The sequence below is a fragment of the Periplaneta americana genome, chromosome 13 (genome assembly GCF_040183065.1).
Source record: "Periplaneta americana isolate PAMFEO1 chromosome 13, P.americana_PAMFEO1_priV1, whole genome shotgun sequence".
In the NCBI taxonomy this organism is placed as follows: domain Eukaryota; kingdom Metazoa; phylum Arthropoda; class Insecta; order Blattodea; family Blattidae; genus Periplaneta; species Periplaneta americana.
Window position 1 is genome coordinate 54,314,524 of NC_091129.1, and position 22,323 is coordinate 54,336,846.

The window sequence follows — 22,323 nt, forward strand, 5'->3', positions numbered from 1 at the left end:
AAAGTGAATAAAGATTAACTCTGTCAGAAATAGCTTGCGCATGATTTGAGATAAATTCACGTTATTCTACTCATGAAATATTGGCAGTAATAAAAAATACCATGGCATTGGAAATTCCTTAATCAACAGTTTACAAATAGAATACATTGTAATCTTTTGAAGTACCGTATCATCAATGTGCGTCAAATAGAATACATTGTAACCTTATTAAGTATCGTCAATGTGCGTCATACGAGATAATCGCAGATATCTGACTCCTGTATCAATAGTGACTTGTGTCAATCAAACACTTGTAGAGAGTAATTATATCGAGAGAAAAAAATTGCACTATTAATCAGCAATATGTTCCAGACGAATCGTGTTAATGCTATTTACATACACAAAAAATTACTTGTAATTATTTACGCAATTTTTACAAGACGAATTGTGATAGGTCAAATGTAAATACAAAGATAATGAACTAACGATTTATAAAGAATTGTCAGAAACATTCAGACAGTTGTACAAAGGAAGACTCAGAGTACGCAACTACATGTCTGGAAGATTAAACTCTATTACTATTACACAATTCACATCATTGTATCTTAACGAGACGTAAGACAACAAATATAAACAGTAGAGCAGTGTTCTCCAAATTCAACTTAAAAACCAACATTATTTCTTATTTCTAACGATGGCTCTGTTATTCGACTCGTTGGCCCTTAATGTTATAACATTTCTGAGTTCAGTCACTCTCATTCTGTACTTATATTTTACACGTAAGTACAAACTGTGGAAAAATCGTGGAATTCCTTACATTAAGCCCTTGCCCTTCGTGGGTAACTTCAAGGATGTGGTCCTTCAGAAGAATGGAATAGGCCATTATTTGAAGACTATATACGACGAACACAAGGATAAACCTTACGTAGGGATTTTCGCCTTTCATCAACCGGCCCTTGTGATTCGCGACCTGGACATCATTAAGAGCGTCCTGGTGAAGGACGCTCAGGTTTTCATGAATCACAAGTTCACAGTTGAAAAGGCACGAGACCCTCTACTTCACAACGGCATTTTCTCATTGAAGGGACAGAAGTGGAGACATATGAGAACATATCTCTCCCCCACGTTTACGTCAGGCAAGATGAAGAACATGTTTTATCTGGTGGACAAATGCGCCCAGCAATTAGTGGAGTATCTTGACAAAACACAGAGTGAGTAATTTTACTAGTGTTCATTGTATTTCTTTTCCATTTCAAATTGATCCCTGATTTCACTGTTTTTTTTTTTTTTTTTTTTTTGATTTGTGATGCAGGAAACGCAGTGACGCTAAATATAGCCTGGATTATTTTCATATTTTATATTGAAATTTTTACCCAATCTAAAATGTTTAACCATAGGGAAATAGAGAGTTACCTATCTTCATCGTGATATGTGTTGAGTATTTTTATATTTTATCTTGCTTTTCTTTCCGTAATCACCTGACCAAATTCTTCCATTACCAGAAGATGGTTAGCGTTTATTCACAATAGTTTACACTTAGTATCAGAATGGGAAATATATTGAACACATGTGATAAATTAAAAATACAAATGCCCATTTTTTTTTTCTATTTTTTGTTTTCAAATACTTGCTAGTTATCCAGTTGTGCGAAGTCTTATTACGTCTCTTTTCAAATTTTATACTTTATTCCGTGCTTTATCCCCCAGAGAACTCTGCTGTCTCACACGATCTGTCTTGGACGCCATCTCTCTGCACTCCAGTCACAACGCTCCTCCTCACCGGATCATCGGGGTCTGTGGTGAAGATGGAAAATAGTGGCCACTATTTTCTTTTAAGAATCTTTCATTCAGAAAGAAAGTTATCTTAAGAAAGTTAAATTTCTGAAAACAAACCACAATCTTATCGGTTGAGTTTCATTCAAATTTCTTCTTGGAGATTCTTAAAACAAAAAGTATAACCGTTCATAAGTTCAAATCGAAACCCTTCCTCATACTGCAAAACTATTTTCACATAAATATAAAACATTACCTACACATACTAACTCTAACAACGAAAAAAGTTACTTCTAATACTCCAGTAAAAAGAAAGGAGCACTTTGGTAGAGTAGCAGAGTTTCATCTTCGTGAATGTCAACGGGTTACGTGACGTACCAAATATCTCATGCACTCAACCCGCTTTCTCAGTTGATTGCAGCTGAGTAAGCATGACCAAATAATTGCTGGGGAACTAATTACTCAATTTTTCTACAATGTATCATTAAAGCTCTAATTTTAGAACCAATATATAGCTACATAAATGTACCGATGTTAACAGGAGATGCGCGCAATATCAGAGACATATTCCTCTGCGTGTTACATTGGTCTTTCTGTTTCTTATTTTATACCCGTCTACATCTTCTTACTTGATTATTGAAAGATTCAGAATATTCGTTGCCCTAGCAACAGCTCGATATTTCCGGTTCTAAATGGATTTAATTGTTGCTCGTTGGTGTTCACAACCTCTGTTGCCTTCCACGGTGGTAAATATTTCCTCATCCTTTCATTTGAATTACGTCCTTTTACATAGAAGTAATTTAAATTTATAATGATGCGAAAGGAGAGGTTGACTTGTTCGACATAATGATACATGGTTATACAGTTTCAAAATACACGCGTCGTTGGCCAACCATATAAGATGTTGGTTTGAAATCTAAGTCTAGCTGCTCTAAATGCATAGGTCTTATATACGTCAACAAAATCACAACGAAACATATAAAGAAGTGATTTTTTAAGGACCTGGCTTTAAAAATAGTATCCCCTCACATCAAGACACGTAGACACGAATTTGTCCGTGAGCTCTTTGTGAACACATCTTTATTCGTAGGGATGAAACGAGTTAAGGATCACGAAGATATCCAACTCGAATCCACGAAGCTAAATAAATATTATATGTTATTTTTGCTCTCGAGAAAAGTGCATAAATGTGAAGACGGGTAGTTCAAAGCGTGGCACACCAGTTTGTAGTGAGCAGAAGAAGGATATTTCTATACACTGTTTCTCCGCACTTTAAAACTATACCTTTATGTACTGTTATTATAGATGTTATTTTTTGTGTGTAGGAAAGTCATAACTTAATAGTAAAAATGATTTCGTAAATAAAATACTCGCATCTACAGTTTATATGCATGTTAAATGACTGGGGTGCTATTACCAATGAATGCTGTACACTTCATGTTACCAGCGGAGGGTTAAATCTATAGGTCTAAATGCATTTATCTATTTGCCTTGGAAATATGTGTGCGTAGTTTCGACCTAAGCTCTTTAAGGTTCATAGATGGCAATGTAATTCTTAAAGTGCAGTCGGGAAATAAAAAAGGAAACTGATCTTCATACGCAATTTTGACTTTTCATAACGCTTGTATCGTGAAGAAGGATATGAATTTTGCAATCGCATATCATCGACGCGTCACAACCACTGCGTTATCAGAATCATATTATCCAAGTTGTATTCTTAACTATGGTTACACAAAACAAATGGAAAATGGTTTTATACTCTGCACACAAGAATACACATGCTGCAACCCAAACCAAAAATTATCGTTCATTCATTGTAATTTGTGTCCACAGGTCCCACAGTGCACGCGAAAGAGACTATGGCACGCTTCACCACTGACGTGATTGCTTCCTGCGCTTTCGGACTTGATACCGGGTCGCTGCAGAGTGAGGACGCCGAATTCCGCCAGATGCTGCGCAAAGTCTTCACCTTCTCTCCGTTGAAATCCATCGCCTCGGCTCTCGCCTTTTTCTCTCCCAATCTGCTCATGGTGTTAAGAATCAAGATAGTGGAGGATAGCGTCACCGATTTCGTGAGGAATTCTGTGTGGGATACAGTGGAATACAGGTCAGTGTTCGGAGGACACTGTGCGAATTATCTGTAGTAGTATCTATAGTAGCACTCACTGAATCATTTTAAACTATGCATTACTAAGACTATTAACTGGCACTGAAAATCGCATTATTAAAAAGTTTACGGATTTTTCATTCCACAATGTTTGATTGTTGTTCAGTCAAATGTACGAAATCAGGTTTCAACCTCCAGTGACGCCATTAAGGCATCACTCATGAGGAAGCCTAGTCAGGAGTAGGGTTGCCAGATCTCCGGGCGCAACCAGGAGTGTCCGATTTTATTAATCCAGCTCTGGCCGACAAAAAAACCTTTGCCCGTGGTAATTGAGTTTGAAATGTTAATAATTAGCAATTTTATAGTAAAAATTCACAGTACATCAAATAATTTTATAAGTGAGGATCTGTGTCAGGCTTACAATGGCGCAAGCATATAACTTTAAAAGTGAACGTCTGTGGTAGTATTAGAGCGCTTCTTTTTTCGCCAATCAGGCACTAGTTAACTTCTAACAATCACCAACAATGAAAGATGACGTAAATATAATATTAAAACAGATAATTTTGAAATGATTATATATATTTCACAAATATGACTTGAATCAACCATTTACAATTAACTTTTGTCATTAATAAAGTTTTGTAGCAGTATTTTAACGAAACCTGAATGCGTAAATGGAACAATTTCAAATTTAAAACTCAATATTCACTTCCTTGATCCTTCACAAGTCAGTTCTTACAGCTTTATAGTGCAGTGCATTCTGTTATTCGAAGTGCGGGATTTTTTTGGAGTGAATTTGCTCAATAGGACTATTTTCAGATTTTGCGTTATATTCCAGTTCGATGGTTGTCCCTTCAATTAGCTGTTGAACGCCTTGTTAAAATGTGGCGCGCTTTAAAAATGTACGCCTATTACTATGTTAATAGGCCCAATAATACGACATGTTCCAGCAATTCCATTAAGTAACACGCATGTGTTTAGTGTCATGAATGATGTGGACAGATGATAGGAACAGAATGTGAACAGAACTAGTGAAAGCGGAAATTTTTATTAAAATGAACTTGAGTGTAAGCTGTTAGGGATTCTACAAAATAGCCTTGGAAAACAAGACACTTCTGAAATCTGCAAGGAGCTCCAAGAAATACAAATTGTAAGATAGGCCTACTTCTATCTTAATACAGTAAAGATTTGATTATTGCTGAATTTTTAACAATTTTATAACTTTTATATACGAGGCTCTGAAAAAATTAATTAATATGCATTTAAGAGAGAATATTTTTCTGTGCCATGCCTAAAAATTTCACAATGATTGGATTTTATTTGACGGAGAAATAAATTCCTTAAGTCTGCAAATCTGGCATTAAAATTAAAAATTTAAAAGGCATGATGGGGCCGATAAGCTAATTTTAATAACAATCAAGGTTTTATCATATACCGTCTATGCTTATCCTTTTAACAAATTTATTGGTTTTTCAATATTTTGTTACATTTATTTGATTAATTGAAAGTTTTCGGCTCTATTGAGCCATCATCAGAACCATTTATGCTCATATGCAAGACAAAGGTACACATATATACAATACAAATAAATAACCCAAATAACATCAAATAACATATGGCTCCATATAAGACATTAAACATATGGCGATATTACATTGCTATTTAAACTGGCTATATTAGCCATAATCAGGTGTTGAAATTGTTAATTATTAAAATTATTACATGGTAGGAATTTGGAATTCCACATAGACATCAAGCCGTTTTAATTACAATTGTTTTATAATTTTAAAACTCAATTTATCCGTAAATCAAATGCGATATTGTTGAATTTTTAACCGATCCCCTAACTTGCAATACAAAATTGAAATATAATAAATTAATAATAATAATAATAACAATAATAATAATAATAATAATAATAATAATAATAATACAATTAATTTTATAGACTTCATAAACCTCCGGGTTTGGCGATAGTTCAACCTGGCAACCCTAGTCAGGAGATAGAGGGGTAGGTGGACAATTCCTTTCCAACTCCATTGCATGCATCGCTGACTAGTAACATATAATTAGAGTCCTGCGTTTGGTTACCTAAAGCCTCCAAGGGACCCGCAACAGCGTAGGTATGTATGGAGTATAGATCGGAAGCACCAGACCCTATACACATTTCAGGTCTGCTGTTCAATGAACACGCGAAATCAAAACAAAGTTAGGAGTTTGTAGATCAGTGCTCTAATAGAAGAATTTGGTAGCCAGCATTTCATTAGGAAAGAAGAACATACATTTTATCAAAAGGAGAAGACTTTTTCATTTCATCCACTCAGAAAGTTTAATGATTGTAATATGTACAGACTCGTACAACACACACTCATAATTTGTTTCATTTCAAGTTTCTGCTGATATTTACGTTTTGTAAATTCTTAATTCTAACCTTTAATTAACATTAATGTATGTTAATGCGTTTTACTTATTGTAAAAATCAGCAGTAGATAATTTTCTGGTAACAGGTAGCTATGGCGAATAAATACCTTTATGCGGTGCCTGAATTGTTTGTCGAGTTCAAAATTTTTTAAGACTTCGATTTCTTTCATGTCACTACGACTAACATATTATGATGTTAGCAAAAGCGGTTGTAGGATGAAATTCGAATGTGCATTTTAGATTAATGTTGTTGCAATTGTTGTGCAGCTCGAGATTTTGTTACTGCATACCTTCAGTGAAGAACAAAGAGCGTCTCTGAGAGCCTGTGTTTGCACTGCACAGATATCTAACATTTTTAAATATATTTCAGTAAATGTATATTTATCTTAGCCCCAAAGGTTTATTCATTGCATGTACTGGCTCCTAAAAATTAAGGGGCTGGCTCCCGAAATTCTTCAGTTTTGTCTAACAGTAGTGAAAAACCATTTTTATTTCATGTTAGCTGCCTTTAAATATATTTTGTGCGAGATCGTGCGTATTTGCTTGTTTTCCGCACAGAACCAATACGCGGTAAGTGTGAAATACCACATTCAGTATTCCCAACGTAACACACATAACAATTTCCCTCTTCTTACCGCTTAAGCGCGACATTCATTTTACTGCGTTTAACATAGTAATAATTATAAATTGGAAACTTACCACTGCAATTTCACCTAAATTACAATGTTAGTTATTGTTTTTAAATATTTGCAAAAATTAAGTAAAGTCTACTACTCCACGAAACTTATTGCATTCCTGATACAAGTAACATCAAGGAAGCCGTGAAAAAATCAACAAGATTCCAGATGCCGATGGTATTACTGGAATATGTTATATAAATAATATTGTTAAAATATTAAAATGAAAAATAAATGATTACATAACCTTACCGTTTGTTTTAAGTTCGCATTTATAGACTGGGGGAAAAAAAGACAGACGTATATCATGGCCTGCTGGAGTATAGTAAACACAGAAAACATTTTATAGCAACAATGTTGAAGAAAGATATTTTGGTTTTCCGAAGTTGCCGCCATTAAACAGAAACCAACATGGAGATTTCATTGCAACTAATTAGAAATTCGTCTTTCAGGTATGTAATAAACGATCTTCGCACAAAATAATGTACGATACACGAGCGGTATGTTTGTTTTCATGTTCTCGGAAATTAAAAAAGCTCAACTACGTTTCGCTTTTTCAATCTTTTCCTCGACCATGAAAACGTCAACATACCGCTCTTGTAACGTATATTACTATTGTGCGAGACCGTGCGTATTTGCTTGCTTTCCGCACAAAACCAATACGCGGTAAGTGTGAAATACCGCATTCAGTACTCCCAACGTAACACACATAACAATTTCCCTATTCTTACCGCTTAAGCGCCATATTCATTTTACTGCTTTAGGCTTTTAACATATTATTTTTAAAGACGTTCAATATAGTAATAATTATAAATTGGAAACTTACCACTGCAATTCCACCTAAATTGCACTGCTAATTATTGTTTTTAAATATTTGCAAAAAATTAAGTAAACTCTACAACACCACAAAAGTTACTGCATTTGTAATGCAAGTAACATTAAGGAAGCCGTGAAAAAACCAACAAGATTCCAGACTCATCATAGACTGGGGGAAAAAAAGACAGACGTATATCACGGCCTGCTGCAGTATAGTAAACACAAAAAACATTTTATAGGAACAATGTTGAAGATAGATGTATTTGTTTTCCAAAGTTGCCGTCATTGAACAGAAACCAAGATGGAGATTTCATTGCAACTAATTAGAAATTCCTCTTTCAGGTATGTAATAAACGATCTTCGCACAAAATAATGTACGATACACGAGCGGTATGTTTGTTTTCATGTTCTCGGAAATTAAAAAAGCTCAACTACGTTTCGCTTTTTCAATCTTTTCCTCGAACATGAAAACGTCAACATACCGCTCTTGCAACGCATATTACTATTATTCTTTTTGTTATTAAAATAAAGTAGTATTTTGTACATGAGTAGTATTCCTGTTGTTCACCGGCTTATAGACACAAGTATACGAACAAATAGATATAAACACATTACCGGAGCGTGCGGGCAGAGACCGCAGCATGAACTATTCCCTCGCAACTTGATCTCCGTAGAAAGAGCATGCTCGACGTACAGCTAACTTGTATTCAAAGTAGCCAAACACAAGATTTCACACTAATCAGACTTCAGATGTATACAAACAATTGTTCCTCCTCTGGCACACATCGTCAAGTGAGATGTATTGCCGGTAGCCTAATATTAGATGTAAATATCAGAGTATTAATCAGAGGTGCCACCCAGTGTGGTACAATCGGTATTGCTCTGGCCATCTGTGCCCGAGGTTGCGGGTCTGATAGGACTATTGTTACCATTACGTTCCGTCTACTACGTCGGTAGACTTCATCAGTGGTGTGGCACACAACAACACAAAGATCTCCTTGGAGTGTGGAGAGCGACTGTATTGCAAAGTTTGACCCTTTATTAGAATAATAGTGCTAGGTGTAAAATGGGTACCTATATTCAATTTCCCACTTACAATATGAAAATAACGTCATGGGTACAACATTATATCATGTCGACTGAAAGGAAAATAATTCAAATCTTGCAGTACTTACTGTATTTACAAACTTAGAAATTTGAACACTTAAGAACTTAATAATACAATTACATATACAAAACCAAAAACACGGAAAGGACATGTTACCAGGATGGAAAGAGATAGACTTCCGAAATTATCAATACAGTATCAACCACAGGGAAACAGGGACCAAGGAAGGCCGAGACGCTGTTGAATGCAACAAGATCACTTTATAAAATAGAGGCTACAGATCCTTTTACAAATATTCATGATAGTGATGATGAGTTACATATACATACTCTTACGGATGCTTGAATTTTTTTTAGGGAGAAAAATGGAATTATCCGCAAAGATTTTCTGGACAGCATGATTGAGCTTAGAAATAAGATGCAACAAGATCCATCTTCAGGCATCAACACTGATTCGAACAGTAAGTGATACTGCAGGCCCAACATTTCTTAACGAATAACGTTACTATTTGTTTCTGTGAATAGAACATGTCTATGTACTTGGTATTAAGACTTGGGTAGCTAAATTCTATTTAAGTCATTTTTATTACTTAATTTAAATAAGAACGTTAATATGTCTTCGATTAACAATAACTGCAGCACAACCATTTATTAATAATACTTTACTAACAAACACAGGATTCAAGCACGATTGCCTGTTTTTCATGCAGACTATAACTGTATTAACTGTTATGTGAATTAGACATAGCCATCAATCTTAATTTACGATCAAAAACTTTCGTTTATCAAGTGAAGCTGTACAATTTCAGCGATCCTCAGCGCGGTAATCAAGGTTTTTTCATCTATGAGCGTGGCTTTCCTACTTTACTAGTGATGACTATTCCTCGGATTTATAGACTCGTGTAGCGTAGGCTGAAACATACGTTCTTTAATGCAGCTAATTTTAGGCAATATCATCGCTGCAGAGTTTCTTGTGTTGCATACATTTCGGGATTTTTACATAAAATTGTTGCAACCCATAGGCGGAGAGAGAACCGTTTCCTAGGGTAGGAGGGGGGGGGGCAAAGCAAAACCATTCTCCATATAACGGGGTTATCGGGGACATCATTTATCTCCTCCATCCGTTATAGCTTCACCGTAGTACAGTATATCGAAATATGTATGTTCATTTAATAAAGATATTTTCGGAGCCATGTTTCTTACAGTCTAACATCCATATCGGCGATGTTTCGGACCGAGTTGTATAAGGCTTGAACTGTAGGTCTACTACAAATTTTAATAGGGTATAACTTAAAACAATCTCCCTCTTTTTCTCTCTCGTACAGAAACACATGCATACATCAATAAAATTACGTAACAGTGCTACAGAAACTTTTTTAAATGAAGTTCACCTTCCTGAAGATATATGAAATGTAAACTCCAATGATTTTATTTAATCTCGTCTTTAAGTTTACACATTATACCGGGATCACTTTTCTTCTCTCTGCATTATTGTGCAGTGTTATTCATATTTCTCATAATGGCAGACTGAACATCTGCAGGCTTCCAACACATGAGTACAGGCTGTTATAAACGAAAAATTACAGTGCTTCCATTCCTCAAATGAGGTATAGCAATTCTTATACATTCAGAAATTTAAAATAAATATTATAGTTCAGATACGTGATCTGAAGACATTAATTCATTAATTTAAGTAAAGAAACATAACCATAAACAAAACCAAAAAAAGATCTCTTGAATTCGATATTTTATAAGATTAATAGAAAAAGAAGAATTGAGATAAGTTTGGGGGGGGGGATACAGTGCCCCCCCATGCCCCCTCATAACACTGTCTATGTTGCAACCTCTCATTTTTTGAGCCTAAATGTCCGAGGTATAGTGATGACCCAAAAAATTGCCTTACAGTTTCTTGTCCACGAAAGAAAGTACTCCTATTGATAACAATGACCTGGTGGTCTAGCAAATATTTAATCCCTGTTTTATAAGGATTATATTTTAATAATTTCATGGATTTCCAAGTTCACGTACTAGATACACATGTGTATTGAGTTAACTATTTTAAAGATTTCGTGGGATTTTGTTCTAGCCTATAGCCTATGTCATCTAGTTTGTCTTCGGTTAAATATGATTTATGCGCATTCTTTTTTATTTACAAATAGGCCGGCGTTTCTTACTTTTCCACTAATTTTTTATTGTTGAACCGTGTGATTGTTGAACTGCAGGATACTTCTTTAGAAATATAGCACAACACTTTTTTCGGCCTACGATTTCTTTATAAAATAAATACAAAGTATTATGCTGAAACTAAAAAGAAAGAGAAAAAGGAATTGGTTGGGTTACCGGCTGAGAAGAAACTGTCTACTGAGGAATGCACTAGATGGAATGGTGAACGGAAGATGAATTCGGGGCAGAAAAAGGCATTAAGCTATATATGGATCATAATGCGATGACTGAGAGGAAGGCAGAAAATAGGAAAGATTGGAGAAGGCTAGGTTTGAAGTGAAAGATCCGCCCAAAGGCAGAACACTTATGTATGTATGTATGTATGTATGTATGTATGTATGTATGTATGTATGTATGTATGTATGTATGTATGTATGCATGCATGCATGCATGTATGTATGTATGTATGTATTTATTTATGTATGTATGTATGTATGTATGTATGTATGTATGTATGTATATGTTAAGTTAATATTCGCTGTTCTAATATCTAATTAATGAATTACCACAAACTAAACTGCACTGAAGGAAGTCAGCTTCAGACCCTCTAGCTTTGATGTCCCTTCATTCAGTGTTAAACAGTTCGTTTGTAGCTCGGCCTTGGACTGGGTGAAGATTGGATCTGTCGTGAGGGAAAGACGTCTGTGCGCGTGTTATGAGTAAAATTGTGTTGTCTCGTGGTGATAAAGTGTCTATTAGTAACGGTTGAGTACACTTTAGAACAACGTATTTTTCTCTATGGTGCGTATGTAAAATACTCTTCTGTAAGAAGGTGTCGAAGAGAATTTGAATATCGGTTTGCAGGTGTTCGAATTCCTAGCAGGTCAACTATTCGTGATCTTGTCAATATAGTTAAACGTAGAGGATCTTTTTTGAACAAGATAAGTGTTCAACAACGCCGCGTACTGACAGAAGGGAAGCTTGATGAAGTTGGGACCTGCTTAGAGCACTCACCCCGCAAATCACTGCAACGTTTAGTACAAGAGGTTAACATTTCCAAGACGTCAGCTTTTGTGGCAACGAAACTTCTGAAACTTAAGTCGTACAGGATAACTGTAGTTCATGCTTTACAACCACAGGATCCTGTAAGTAGGGTTAATTATTGCAATTGGTTTGTGCAGTCCGTTCATAATGGCGACGTGGGCCCACTTTTAACATTCTTCACTGACGAAGTGTGGTTTCATTTTCACGGTCACGTTTCTACTCAGAACAACAGATACTGGGCTACCGAAAATCCCCATAATATTCATGAAGTTCCTCGCCACGCTGCAAAGATTGGAGTTGGCGTGCAGTGAATGAGAGTAGAATTATCGGTCCCATATATTATCATATTTTGTCCACACCTGTGGAGTAACGGCTAGCGCGTCTGGCCGCGAAACCAGGTGGCCCGGGTTCGATTCCCGGTCGGGTCAAGTTACCTAGTTGAGGTTTCTTCCGGGGTTTTCCCTCAACCCAATATGAGCAAATGCTGGGTAACTTTAGGTGCTGGACCCCGGATTCATTTCACCGGCATTATCACCTTCATCTCATTCAGACGCTAAATAACCTGAGATATTGATAAAGCGTCGTAAAATAACCAACTAAAAAAAATTATCATATTTTTCCGCATTTAACAAGAAATGAACGATTGACTTGCTGGTTTCAGCAGGATTCAGCTATAGCGCACAATGCTGCGAATTCTATGCATGAATTGCGAAATGTTTGGACACAGAATAACTAGTCGAGGACTGTGGCCACCTTGTTCCCCTGACCTATCCCCATGCGATTTTTATTTATCGGGAAAGTTAAAGAATAAAGTGTGCGCATCAAATCCGCACACGTTACAAGAATTCAAGAATTGAGAAATACTGGCAATCATTCAACATGAACTTTCGCGAGTGAACCAGAATTGTTTTCGGAGATGTAGGGAATGTGTTCGAGTTGAAGGTCATCACTTTCAACAACTGTTGTCATGCAGGTAAATCTAATGTTAGTGTTCCGTACTCATGACTTGCAGGTCGTTTACGTGTAATTTTGGCGCCAGGCGCGCCAATTTTCACCCAGTCCAAGGCCGCAGCGGAACGGTCCGGCCGAGCTACGAACACACTGTATGTGTACATCTGTGCAACATAAATTAATCTTTCCCACGCTTGAACCAGGGAACATATAGGCTACACACTATTTCCTCGACAGCCATGTTCTGTAACAGTAAACGGCCGACGGCATTTAAAATTGCAAATCTACTTCGTGGCGAATGCTCTGCAATGTTATCGCTTATTTGTTACAACAGTAATAATTGTTGAGCGTGCGAAAATGTTCCAAGATCTGTAGTGCGATTAATAGTTTAATTCGTTCCTAGCATAGATATGACAATATTTAAACAAAAAAGCGAAGAGACTATCTAGATAACATGAAGACCAAAAGCTTTCGGCACGTAGCATGAGCAGTGTGACATACTTTGACTTAGAAAAAATTCGAATCGCTCATTGTAGCCTACATTCATTCATTCATTCATAGTGTTCTGCCCAAGGGGACATCTTTCACTGTAAACTCAGCATTATCCAGTCTTTTCTATTCTCTCATTGTACAGTACAAGCTCTGTATTTTCAATAGGAATAGCCTACAACTAAATCTACAACTTCAAGTGAGATTTCAGGAAGAATACAACATTTTCTCTGCAACAGTTTTATCTGAATCTCGACATTATTCTTCTGTTAACACTCCTGCAAATTTTCCGATGCCATAGACTTTTATCTGTGTCGGTTTGGCCTCTCTTCTCTCTGTATCAACCATGACTTTGTTGTCTATTTTAAAAGACAGGCTTCGTTCAACTACGTGTTTCGGAAGGGTTTTAATAATAAATATGTCCACTTTATAGTAAGTGTCCATTGCTGTCATTTGAATTTGAATTTCTGGACCTCTTCTTATTCTATAAACATGTAACATAATTATAGAGCAACTATGTATATTTACACACTATTGACATCTTTTATCCAGGGATGGAAGATGATTTTGTAGCGCAGGCCTTCAGCTTCCTCACGGCCGGCTTCGAGACTTCCTCTACCACTATGAGCCACGCCCTATACGAACTTGCCCTTCACCCAGATATGCAACAACGTCTGCATGCAGAGATCACCGATGTCCTTGCGAAGCATGATCAATGTGTCACATACGAAGGAATGCAACAGATGACGTACCTCGACATGGTGGTGTGCGGTAAGTTTTTGCTCCGAGTGTCAATAGTAATATTCTGTTTCTCTTATTTCACCTCACTTACTAATAATTCTTGTACGTTTCAATATTCTATGTCAAAACGTTAGAACCTTCTTTAGGAGCGTACCACTCAACCTCTTATAAGGGCTATTAACTTATTATAAGGGCAAGGCATAGAGAGCTCTAAGCGCTAAGATTGGCAAGTACACAACCAATGTTTTGATTCGTCGCAGGACATGTATAGGCTCCGCGAGTAGATAGCCATGTACTTTGTACACAGAGGCCACCCTTACTTAGTAACCAAACTCTGAAGCGTACAGTTGTGTGAAGGAAATAGCAACGTACAAGTTATTTATTTTACTTTCACGTTAAATACATTACGATTACACCATTTCTATATTATACAAGCATTATTAAAGGTACGTGCAATAAATTAATCTTTCAATATATAGTATCATTATTTCTTAATACTTTTGTAACTTAGTTTTTTTTTTTCTGTTACACAGGTATGAAGTTTCCCAATTAGCACAGTCATATTACGAGACGTTGTACATTACAATGCCGAAACAAAAAACAAATACATATAATAAACCGAAAGCATGTGTTTCAAAGTATGGTGACCATGTGTTTGCTATTGCGAATAATAAACTCTTCTGAAAACTTTGCAATATCGCAATTTTAGGCTGTAAGAATTTCAATGTTGATCGTCATATTCACTCGGATATACATAGAAAAGGACTTGAAAAAACAAAAGTTTAGAATTTACAGTAAGAGCACAGTGATTCGTATAGTACAGTGCATGACTTTAACACAGATTTATGCAATGCATTTATTTCCTCCAACACTCCACTCTTCAAATTAGAAAAATAAGATACTCCATACATTCTTACAGAAATACAAAGGCCGACAGATTCCAGATGAATAAACATTACGAAAAGTGTATGTAAAACAAATTTACGACAAAAACATAGAAGAAATCAGAAATCAACCGGAAAATGAGAGAGTATGGATATCTATAGACGAAACAACAAATTCAAACATAAACATTGGACATTAATCCTTCGAAGAGGTGGAAAAATTCAAATGTCTTGGAGCAACAGTAACAAATATATATGAACTCGGGGGAAATTAAACGCAGAATAAATATGAGGAATGCCTGTTATTCGGTTGAGAAACTTTTGTCATATAGTCTTCTGTCAAAAAAACTTAAAGTTAGAATTTATAAAACAGTTATATTACCGGTTGTCCTTCATGGTTGTGAAACTTGGACTCTCACTTTGAGAGAGGAACAGAGATTAAGGGTGTCTGAGAATAAGATTCTTAGGAAAATATTTGGGACTAAGAGGGATGAAGTTACAGGAGAATGGGGAAAGTTACACAACGCAGAACTGCACTCATTGTATTCTTCACCTGACATAATTAGAAACATTAAATCCAAACGTATGAAATGAGTAGGGCATGTAGCACGTATCGGGGAATCCAGAAATGCATATAGAGTGTCAGTTGGGAGGCCGGAGAGAAGAAGACTTTGGGTATGCAGTATAATATTAAAATGGATTTGAGGGAGTGGAATATGATGATAGAGAGTGGATTAATCTTGCACAGGCTAGGGACCGATGGCGGGCTTATGTGAGGGCGCCAATGAACCTGCGGGTTCCTTTAAAGCCATTTGTAAGTAAGTAAGTAACTAAGTAAGTAAGTATTTGTTGTGTACTATAATAATTCGCAGAGAGATTAACATATTCCTTATATTTCAGTCCAGAATATAGTTTCTTGATTTGTATAACTTATGTGAAGTAACAAAAGTAGCACTTTCAGTCAGTATGTGCAAGTTTCGATGGGCAGACTGTACTAATGCTCGCGCAATACCTGTATCCAGTGCCACGTGCTGTATATATACCAAGTTGCAATATATTTATTACATCTCTCCATGCCTTGCCCTACTTATTATATTGTGACAGCGACGTGAGATTCGAACTCACGACCAGCGTCCCGCAAGAGAGAAGATCGCGCGGAGCACTTTGGGACGGCGCGCGGCGAGAGAGTGGAGAGGGAGTTTGCGCGCGCATCTTCTGCTTGCCAAGAGAGGCCGAGAAATCCGTCGAAGTGGAAGACTCGCGAATTCGAACTTTCGAGGCTACGTCGCTGTGGTTATAAATTACGGTCGCGAAGGAACGACAGAGTTTTCAGTTGATAAGTCAGCCAGTCAGTGAGAAAGCCAGAGCAAGCAAGCCAGTCTTGTGTACCGGAGTTCGACTCGAGTGTGCGTCCGCAACTGTATCAGCATCCGAAGGCCTAAGTTCGAGTGCAGTGGACCGCAGTTGGAGGGACCTGAGTTCGAGTACAGTGAACTGTCTCTGAAGGTCTGTGGTTCGAGATACTGTGAACTCGAGTGACTGAGATAGAAGAACTGTGAACTGAGAACTGATAGTTCTGATTTGTAAATAGTGCTTTGTAAATATTAGTTAAGATTAACAGTTCATTGTTGTTCGTACTAGTCCAAGTAAATTGTCATTGTCGTCGGTGGAGTGCTATAACGAATACTATGTTGAGTGAAAATCCAATTGTTGACGAGAGCGTTTAAGGCGAATTGTAGAAAGGAATTATTTTTGGAAGAATAAAATCCTATTGTTGAGTTGAAATAAATTTACAATATTACTCCCATGTACTATGAGGTTTCGTCTATGCAGGTATACAAATATCATAAATATAGTGAAGAAGAAGTTCAAATGTAAATATGTCTAGTACCACTGAAGTAATATTTGGATAAAATTTCGTATAAATGCATTTTGTCCAATACATATTTCACAGATTTAGGTCCGAATCGAACATCCATTTCTTTGTTGAGACATCATAAGTTGCCTGGGTCTGAAAAAAATACTCTACAACAGACGTATAGTGTATCCATCTTCGCATTCAGTCTAGCTGGTTCAGTGAAGGGGATTGAGATAATTTAGGCCAGTAAGAGTGGCATAAGATCAATGACTGCAAAAAAAGACAATTCCAAACTGATACTTCTTATAATCACGAAATTGTAAAAGAAACAATTTAATTAGAATACTTCTAAATGTATTATATTTGTTACAGAGACACTGAGAAAGTATCCCGTACTTCCGTTCCTGGACAGAGACACAACCACCGATTACAAACTTCCGCCCCCTAATGAGAAAGTTATGAATGTCACACTTCCGGCGGGAGCTGCGGTTTACATCCCAATCATGGGAATTCACTACGACACGAAATACTACCCGGAACCTGACAGGTTCGATCCAGATCGCTTCACAGAGGAAAATAAGAAGAGTCGACCAAATTTCTCATTCATTCCGTTCGGAGAAGGACCGCGAATATGCATTGGTAAGTGAAGAGGGGTCATATACAAACAATTAACTATTTTAGCATTATCCTCATTATCTGTAACTCGATGCTTGTTACTCGTTACATATTATGTTGTAGAATGTAACAGAATTGTATTCCTAATTTCGGATGTCGCATAATGGGATAAATATCAATTCATTCATTCATAGTCTTCTGACAAAGGAAAGAGATCTCATTGCAAGTCAGCATTCCCCAGTCTTTCCTATTTTCTGCCTTTCCTTTAGTCTCCTCATATCAATATTTCTCAATGTCATCTAATATTTGATATCTTATTCTGTCCCGAGCTCTTCACCCGTTCACCATTCCCTCCAGTGCATACTTCAGAAGGCAGTATCTTTCCAGCCAGTGCCCCAGCGATTTCCTTTTTCCTCTTCCTGATCTATTTCTGTATTATTCTTTCTTCACCCACTCTCTCCAACACAGGTTCTTTTCTCATTCTGTCTGTATATTTCGCACCTTCCATTCTTCTCCATATCCACATTTTAAATGCTATTGTTCGCTTCTCCTCACTTCGCCGTAATGTCCATGTTTCTGCCCCACACAAAGCACTCACTAGTCTCTTCCTTACTTCTTTTTCCAGAGCTCCGCCCCTTGTCTATTAAAAGCTGCCTTTGCCATTTCTACTTTCTTTTGACTTCCTGCCAGCTGTTCTTGTTACTGCTTAAAGTACGTCCGAAGTATTTCAAGTTGTGTGCTTACTCTACTGCCTCATTTAAAATTCTCAAATTTACTTTCTTTACTTTTCTTTCTATAAACACGGTCTTCGTGTTGTTTATATTTATCTTCAACCGATATTGCTCACAGCTGGCATTTTGCTTCAGTAGCATACCCCTTAGCATTGTCTCATCTTATTCTAACAACGTCATATCATCAACAAATCTTATGCGATTTATTCTTCTTCCTCCTACTATCACTCATCCCATGTTCTGAAAATAGTGATTTACTTAATTCTCCAAATAGATGTTGAACAGGGTAGGTGATATAGGACATTCTTGACGTACTCATCTCCCTATTTCATTACCTTCTAACGTTTCTTCTCCTATCCTGACTTTGACTCGTTTCATACAAATATTATTGAACAACCTCCACCCTTTCCATTCCGTACCGACTTTCATTAGGATCCCCACCAGTTCATTCCTATCTACTCTGTCAAATGCCTTTTCTATGTCCACAAACATTATATACAATTCTTCATTCTTCTCTAGGTATCATTCGCCGATTCTTCGTAGCAGTCCAATTGCATCTATTATACTTTTTCCTTTCCTCAAGCCAAACTCTTCTTCTCTCTCAGAATATAAACTTCGATTCAGTATTTGCCGATGAATCTTCGCTGAGTGTGATATTAGGCTGATAGTCCTGAACTCGTTACATTCGGTATTCGAAGCAATACTGTCTCCGTAAAATCTTCAGGTCATTCGCCTTTCTCATATCTTTCGTTACATAATGATACAATTTCCTTCTTGTCCTCATCCAAGCATTTCACTAATTGAATGAAGATTCCATCAATTTCCAAGTGCTCTCTCACTTTTCATTTTCCTAAGCGCTAGTTTAACTTCTTCCTTAATTTTGAAGATCCTTTTCCGTCTATAGTCAATAAACGGCGCAAAATCAATTTATAAGTCTTTGTCCATAATCTTTCCACTTTTAAATAAGTGTGACAGGAAAGCTGGGAAAAATTCTGATGTACTGTACCCCATAGACGCCGACACTATGGAGCCGAAGGCGCTATGCCCATAATGCATTTCACACAAAGTCGGCCCACGCCTCAACATTCCCAGGTATTAATAGTAATAACGCCGAAACATTATGGCAAATGAAAAGGATGACATTAAATAGCAAACTTTTCCAGTGACGAACTTGATCCTAATAGTCTCACATTGCATTGCAATGCGATGGTGAGTGTTTGGTGCTATGAAATCAAAAGTTAATACGAACCTCTTACGTAACTTTTCCTCTATTGAACAAGTGTGAATATTAATAAGTGTGCATGTCTTCTGAGGACCGAACAGAAAATTACATTGAAGGCGATGTAGGGTGTTTTGGCACAGCATTCGTAGTATCATCTGATAGCTTCTTACAGGTCAATAAAACAAATGTCACGAATGCGACTGCTAATGTTTTAAGTTTGTACTAGGCTATAACTCTAATAAATATTTATATATTATTTTTGCAACCTTTTAAGAAAGTAAATTTTGAATGCTAGAAACAGTATTCAAGCTTCAGTAATCATATGAATCAAAATCGAAATTGTAATTTTTCTAACTGTCTAACAAAAATATTGAAAATTTCTCTAGAAGAAGTGATTTTATCAGTGGCTTTCCTCCCTTCATGCGTGTTGACATAATAAAATCTCAGTATGCTGAAAACACTTTGTCCTTAGCATTTTGTCCTCTCTGATTTGTGTATAGAACTATTGTGTCCACCATTTCATCATGAAAAAGTTGTTTCAAAATAATATCAGTGTTTTTACTCTCATAAGACCAGCAGGACCACAACTAACACTCACTATGTTAGAACAACTTCTACGCGTAGGTAAGTACGTGGGTAGGAAATCTTACATTTGTCTCCATTTTTTTTTCAAACATAGATGATTCATCACCATTGGTGTTTCATCAATCTTGATCAATTACAACTTCATTTTCACTAGTACCACCATCAAGCTTTTCATCGACGGTAATCGTATCAACAAATTCTTATACTATTTTTGTAACGTCACCAGTTTCAGAATCAAAGAAATTTCATTCGCTATTACTTCTAACACTTCTTCGGAAAGTGACTTTCAGAACTTTTAGATCTTCCACTTTTACGTTTTGACATTTTTTTATAACATCAGTTTGACTAATATGTTAATATTAGTTACTGAGTACAGTTGATTGGATTCAACAGTGGACTCAACATGCAAAACGAGTACGAAGTAAGACATTAAATTTAAGGGAACCATTCTACTAATAATGATAAACTATATTTCTCGCCGCAAAGAGGAAAATAAATAATAGACAACATAGCAGCCCATGTGGGGTACTTCGACATTCCAATTCCTAATATTTAATTTTACAAAGAAAATCGAGAGGCAGGGATCTTTCTCTCATATGGAATGTGAAATGAGAAAGTAAATGTGACACATTTCAGAAGAGCCAACACCCAACATTAAACATTACTATGTTTTGAACTGAAAAGCAATGAATAGGGTTTCAAAATTCCCCACCCGATCCTCAGATGGATTACAGAGTGGGCAGAAAGTCAAACTAAACCTGATAATTTTTCCTGCGGAAATAATCTGTGCATGGAAAATTTATCCTTCATACTCGTATGACATTGGTGTATGTATTTCGAGTTGTCATAGCGGGAGGCATCTGGCGGATGAGGGAAACCATAACACATGGAAATTCCTAGCCATTCCAAGGGTGAAAAGTGGGGAGGAGAATACGAGAGTTTTAGTATGGAGGAGAGGCTTGTTCCTTCCGTGTGTGTCCACGAGCAGCCCCATGCCAGATCTAGAAAAGCCAGCCAACCAGACTGGCTCAAAGGTTAGAGGCAGTAGATGAATATGTACGCAGACACAAATCTAACCTTCTGGTAAAGGTTGGCGTACTGTAGAAAGCCATACACTTGCCTAATCACGGCAGCTAGAATTACGCCGTAATGTCTGCAAGAATTGTATAAAACATTTGCCTACAAAAGTTTATCATATTTTGTGCGTCATTCAAAAATTCATTACCTTCAATATTAGCATTGTTCTTACTGTGCTACGGAAAATAAATCGATGTTGGTAGAATATGACACAAATATTGTAATCTTGTTGCAGGTATGCGGTTCGGAATCATGCAGACCAAGATGGGACTCATCCACATTTTGTCCAACTACGAAGTGTCGCCCGCCAAGGATACTCCTATTCCATTGGTGTTCGACCCGAAATCATTTCTTCTGTCAGCACTGGGAACCTTACCCCTCAACTTCACTAAAATCTCCACATGAAGATTTACTAAGTGTCCGACAGATCTGGTTAGAAAATTATGCCATCACAAAACAATCTCTGCTCACACAGAAGGAGACAAGCGTGAAAATGATGGCATGTGCACTCTGTGCAACCGTTGTATATATTGTAAACTAATTAGAATATTAGCAATGTTATATTTCTTAAATAAAATACAATGAATATATATTTTCTTGATTACTGTTAATAAGCGACCATTCCCTCTTGAGAACTAATCTCTTTTCAGGAATGACATTCAAGCACCTATATGGTCAAAGTGTTTTTAAAACTACAGGGTGAAAAGGCCAAATATATACCTAGGGAACATATATAACAGCGTAAAATGCGACCGAGAATTTGAGATTGTAATTTTATAACGTAAAACGAAATCGATAGAATATACGTCCGAGATTTGTTCTATAACACTTGCAAGGTCATTGTTACGCCACCTGCCGCGTAAGCGCAGTAGCGAAATTAGGACTGGCTATGTACCAGTCGATTCCTTATCAGTTCAGATGTGGATGCCATAGCGTAAAGTCTGTGCGTCCTGATTTTCATCGATATGTCGAATCATCTGAGCAACGAAATCAGCCCTTCTGCGGCAATTGTTTGGTTTAAGATTGGGTTCGAGTTTATAAGCACGAAAACAGAGATGCTTGGAAAAAAAAAAACGTCATGAAC

At 36.8% G+C, this 22,323-nt stretch overlaps 1 protein-coding gene across 1 annotated transcript; it reads left to right on the forward strand.

Moving 5' to 3' along the window:
• The first annotated feature begins 485 nt into the window (after window positions 1–485).
• LOC138711923 (cytochrome P450 6j1-like) lies at window positions 486–21,829 on the forward strand. The gene is made up of 6 exons (XM_069843222.1): window positions 486–1,190; window positions 3,585–3,858; window positions 9,237–9,340; window positions 14,079–14,297; window positions 17,382–17,648; window positions 21,475–21,829. The coding sequence occupies exons 1-6, from the start codon at window positions 674–676 to the stop codon at window positions 21,642–21,644; spliced, it is 1,551 nt and encodes a 516-aa protein (XP_069699323.1). The 5' UTR covers window positions 486–673; the 3' UTR covers window positions 21,645–21,829.
• Window positions 21,830–22,323: the final 494 nt, after the last annotated feature.

Bases quoted from the DNA above. Each gene is read 5' to 3' on its own strand.
- LOC138711923 (XM_069843222.1), top strand. From the start codon at position 674: ATGGCTCTGTTATTCGACTCGTTGGCCCTTAATGTTATAACATTTCTG. The intron at 1,191-3,584 runs GTGAGTAATTTT...TTGTGTCCACAG, and splicing joins GTATCTTGACAAAACACAGA to GTCCCACAGTGCACGCGAAA. The intron at 14,298-17,381 runs GTAAGTTTTTGC...TATTTGTTACAG, and splicing joins CCTCGACATGGTGGTGTGCG to AGACACTGAGAAAGTATCCC.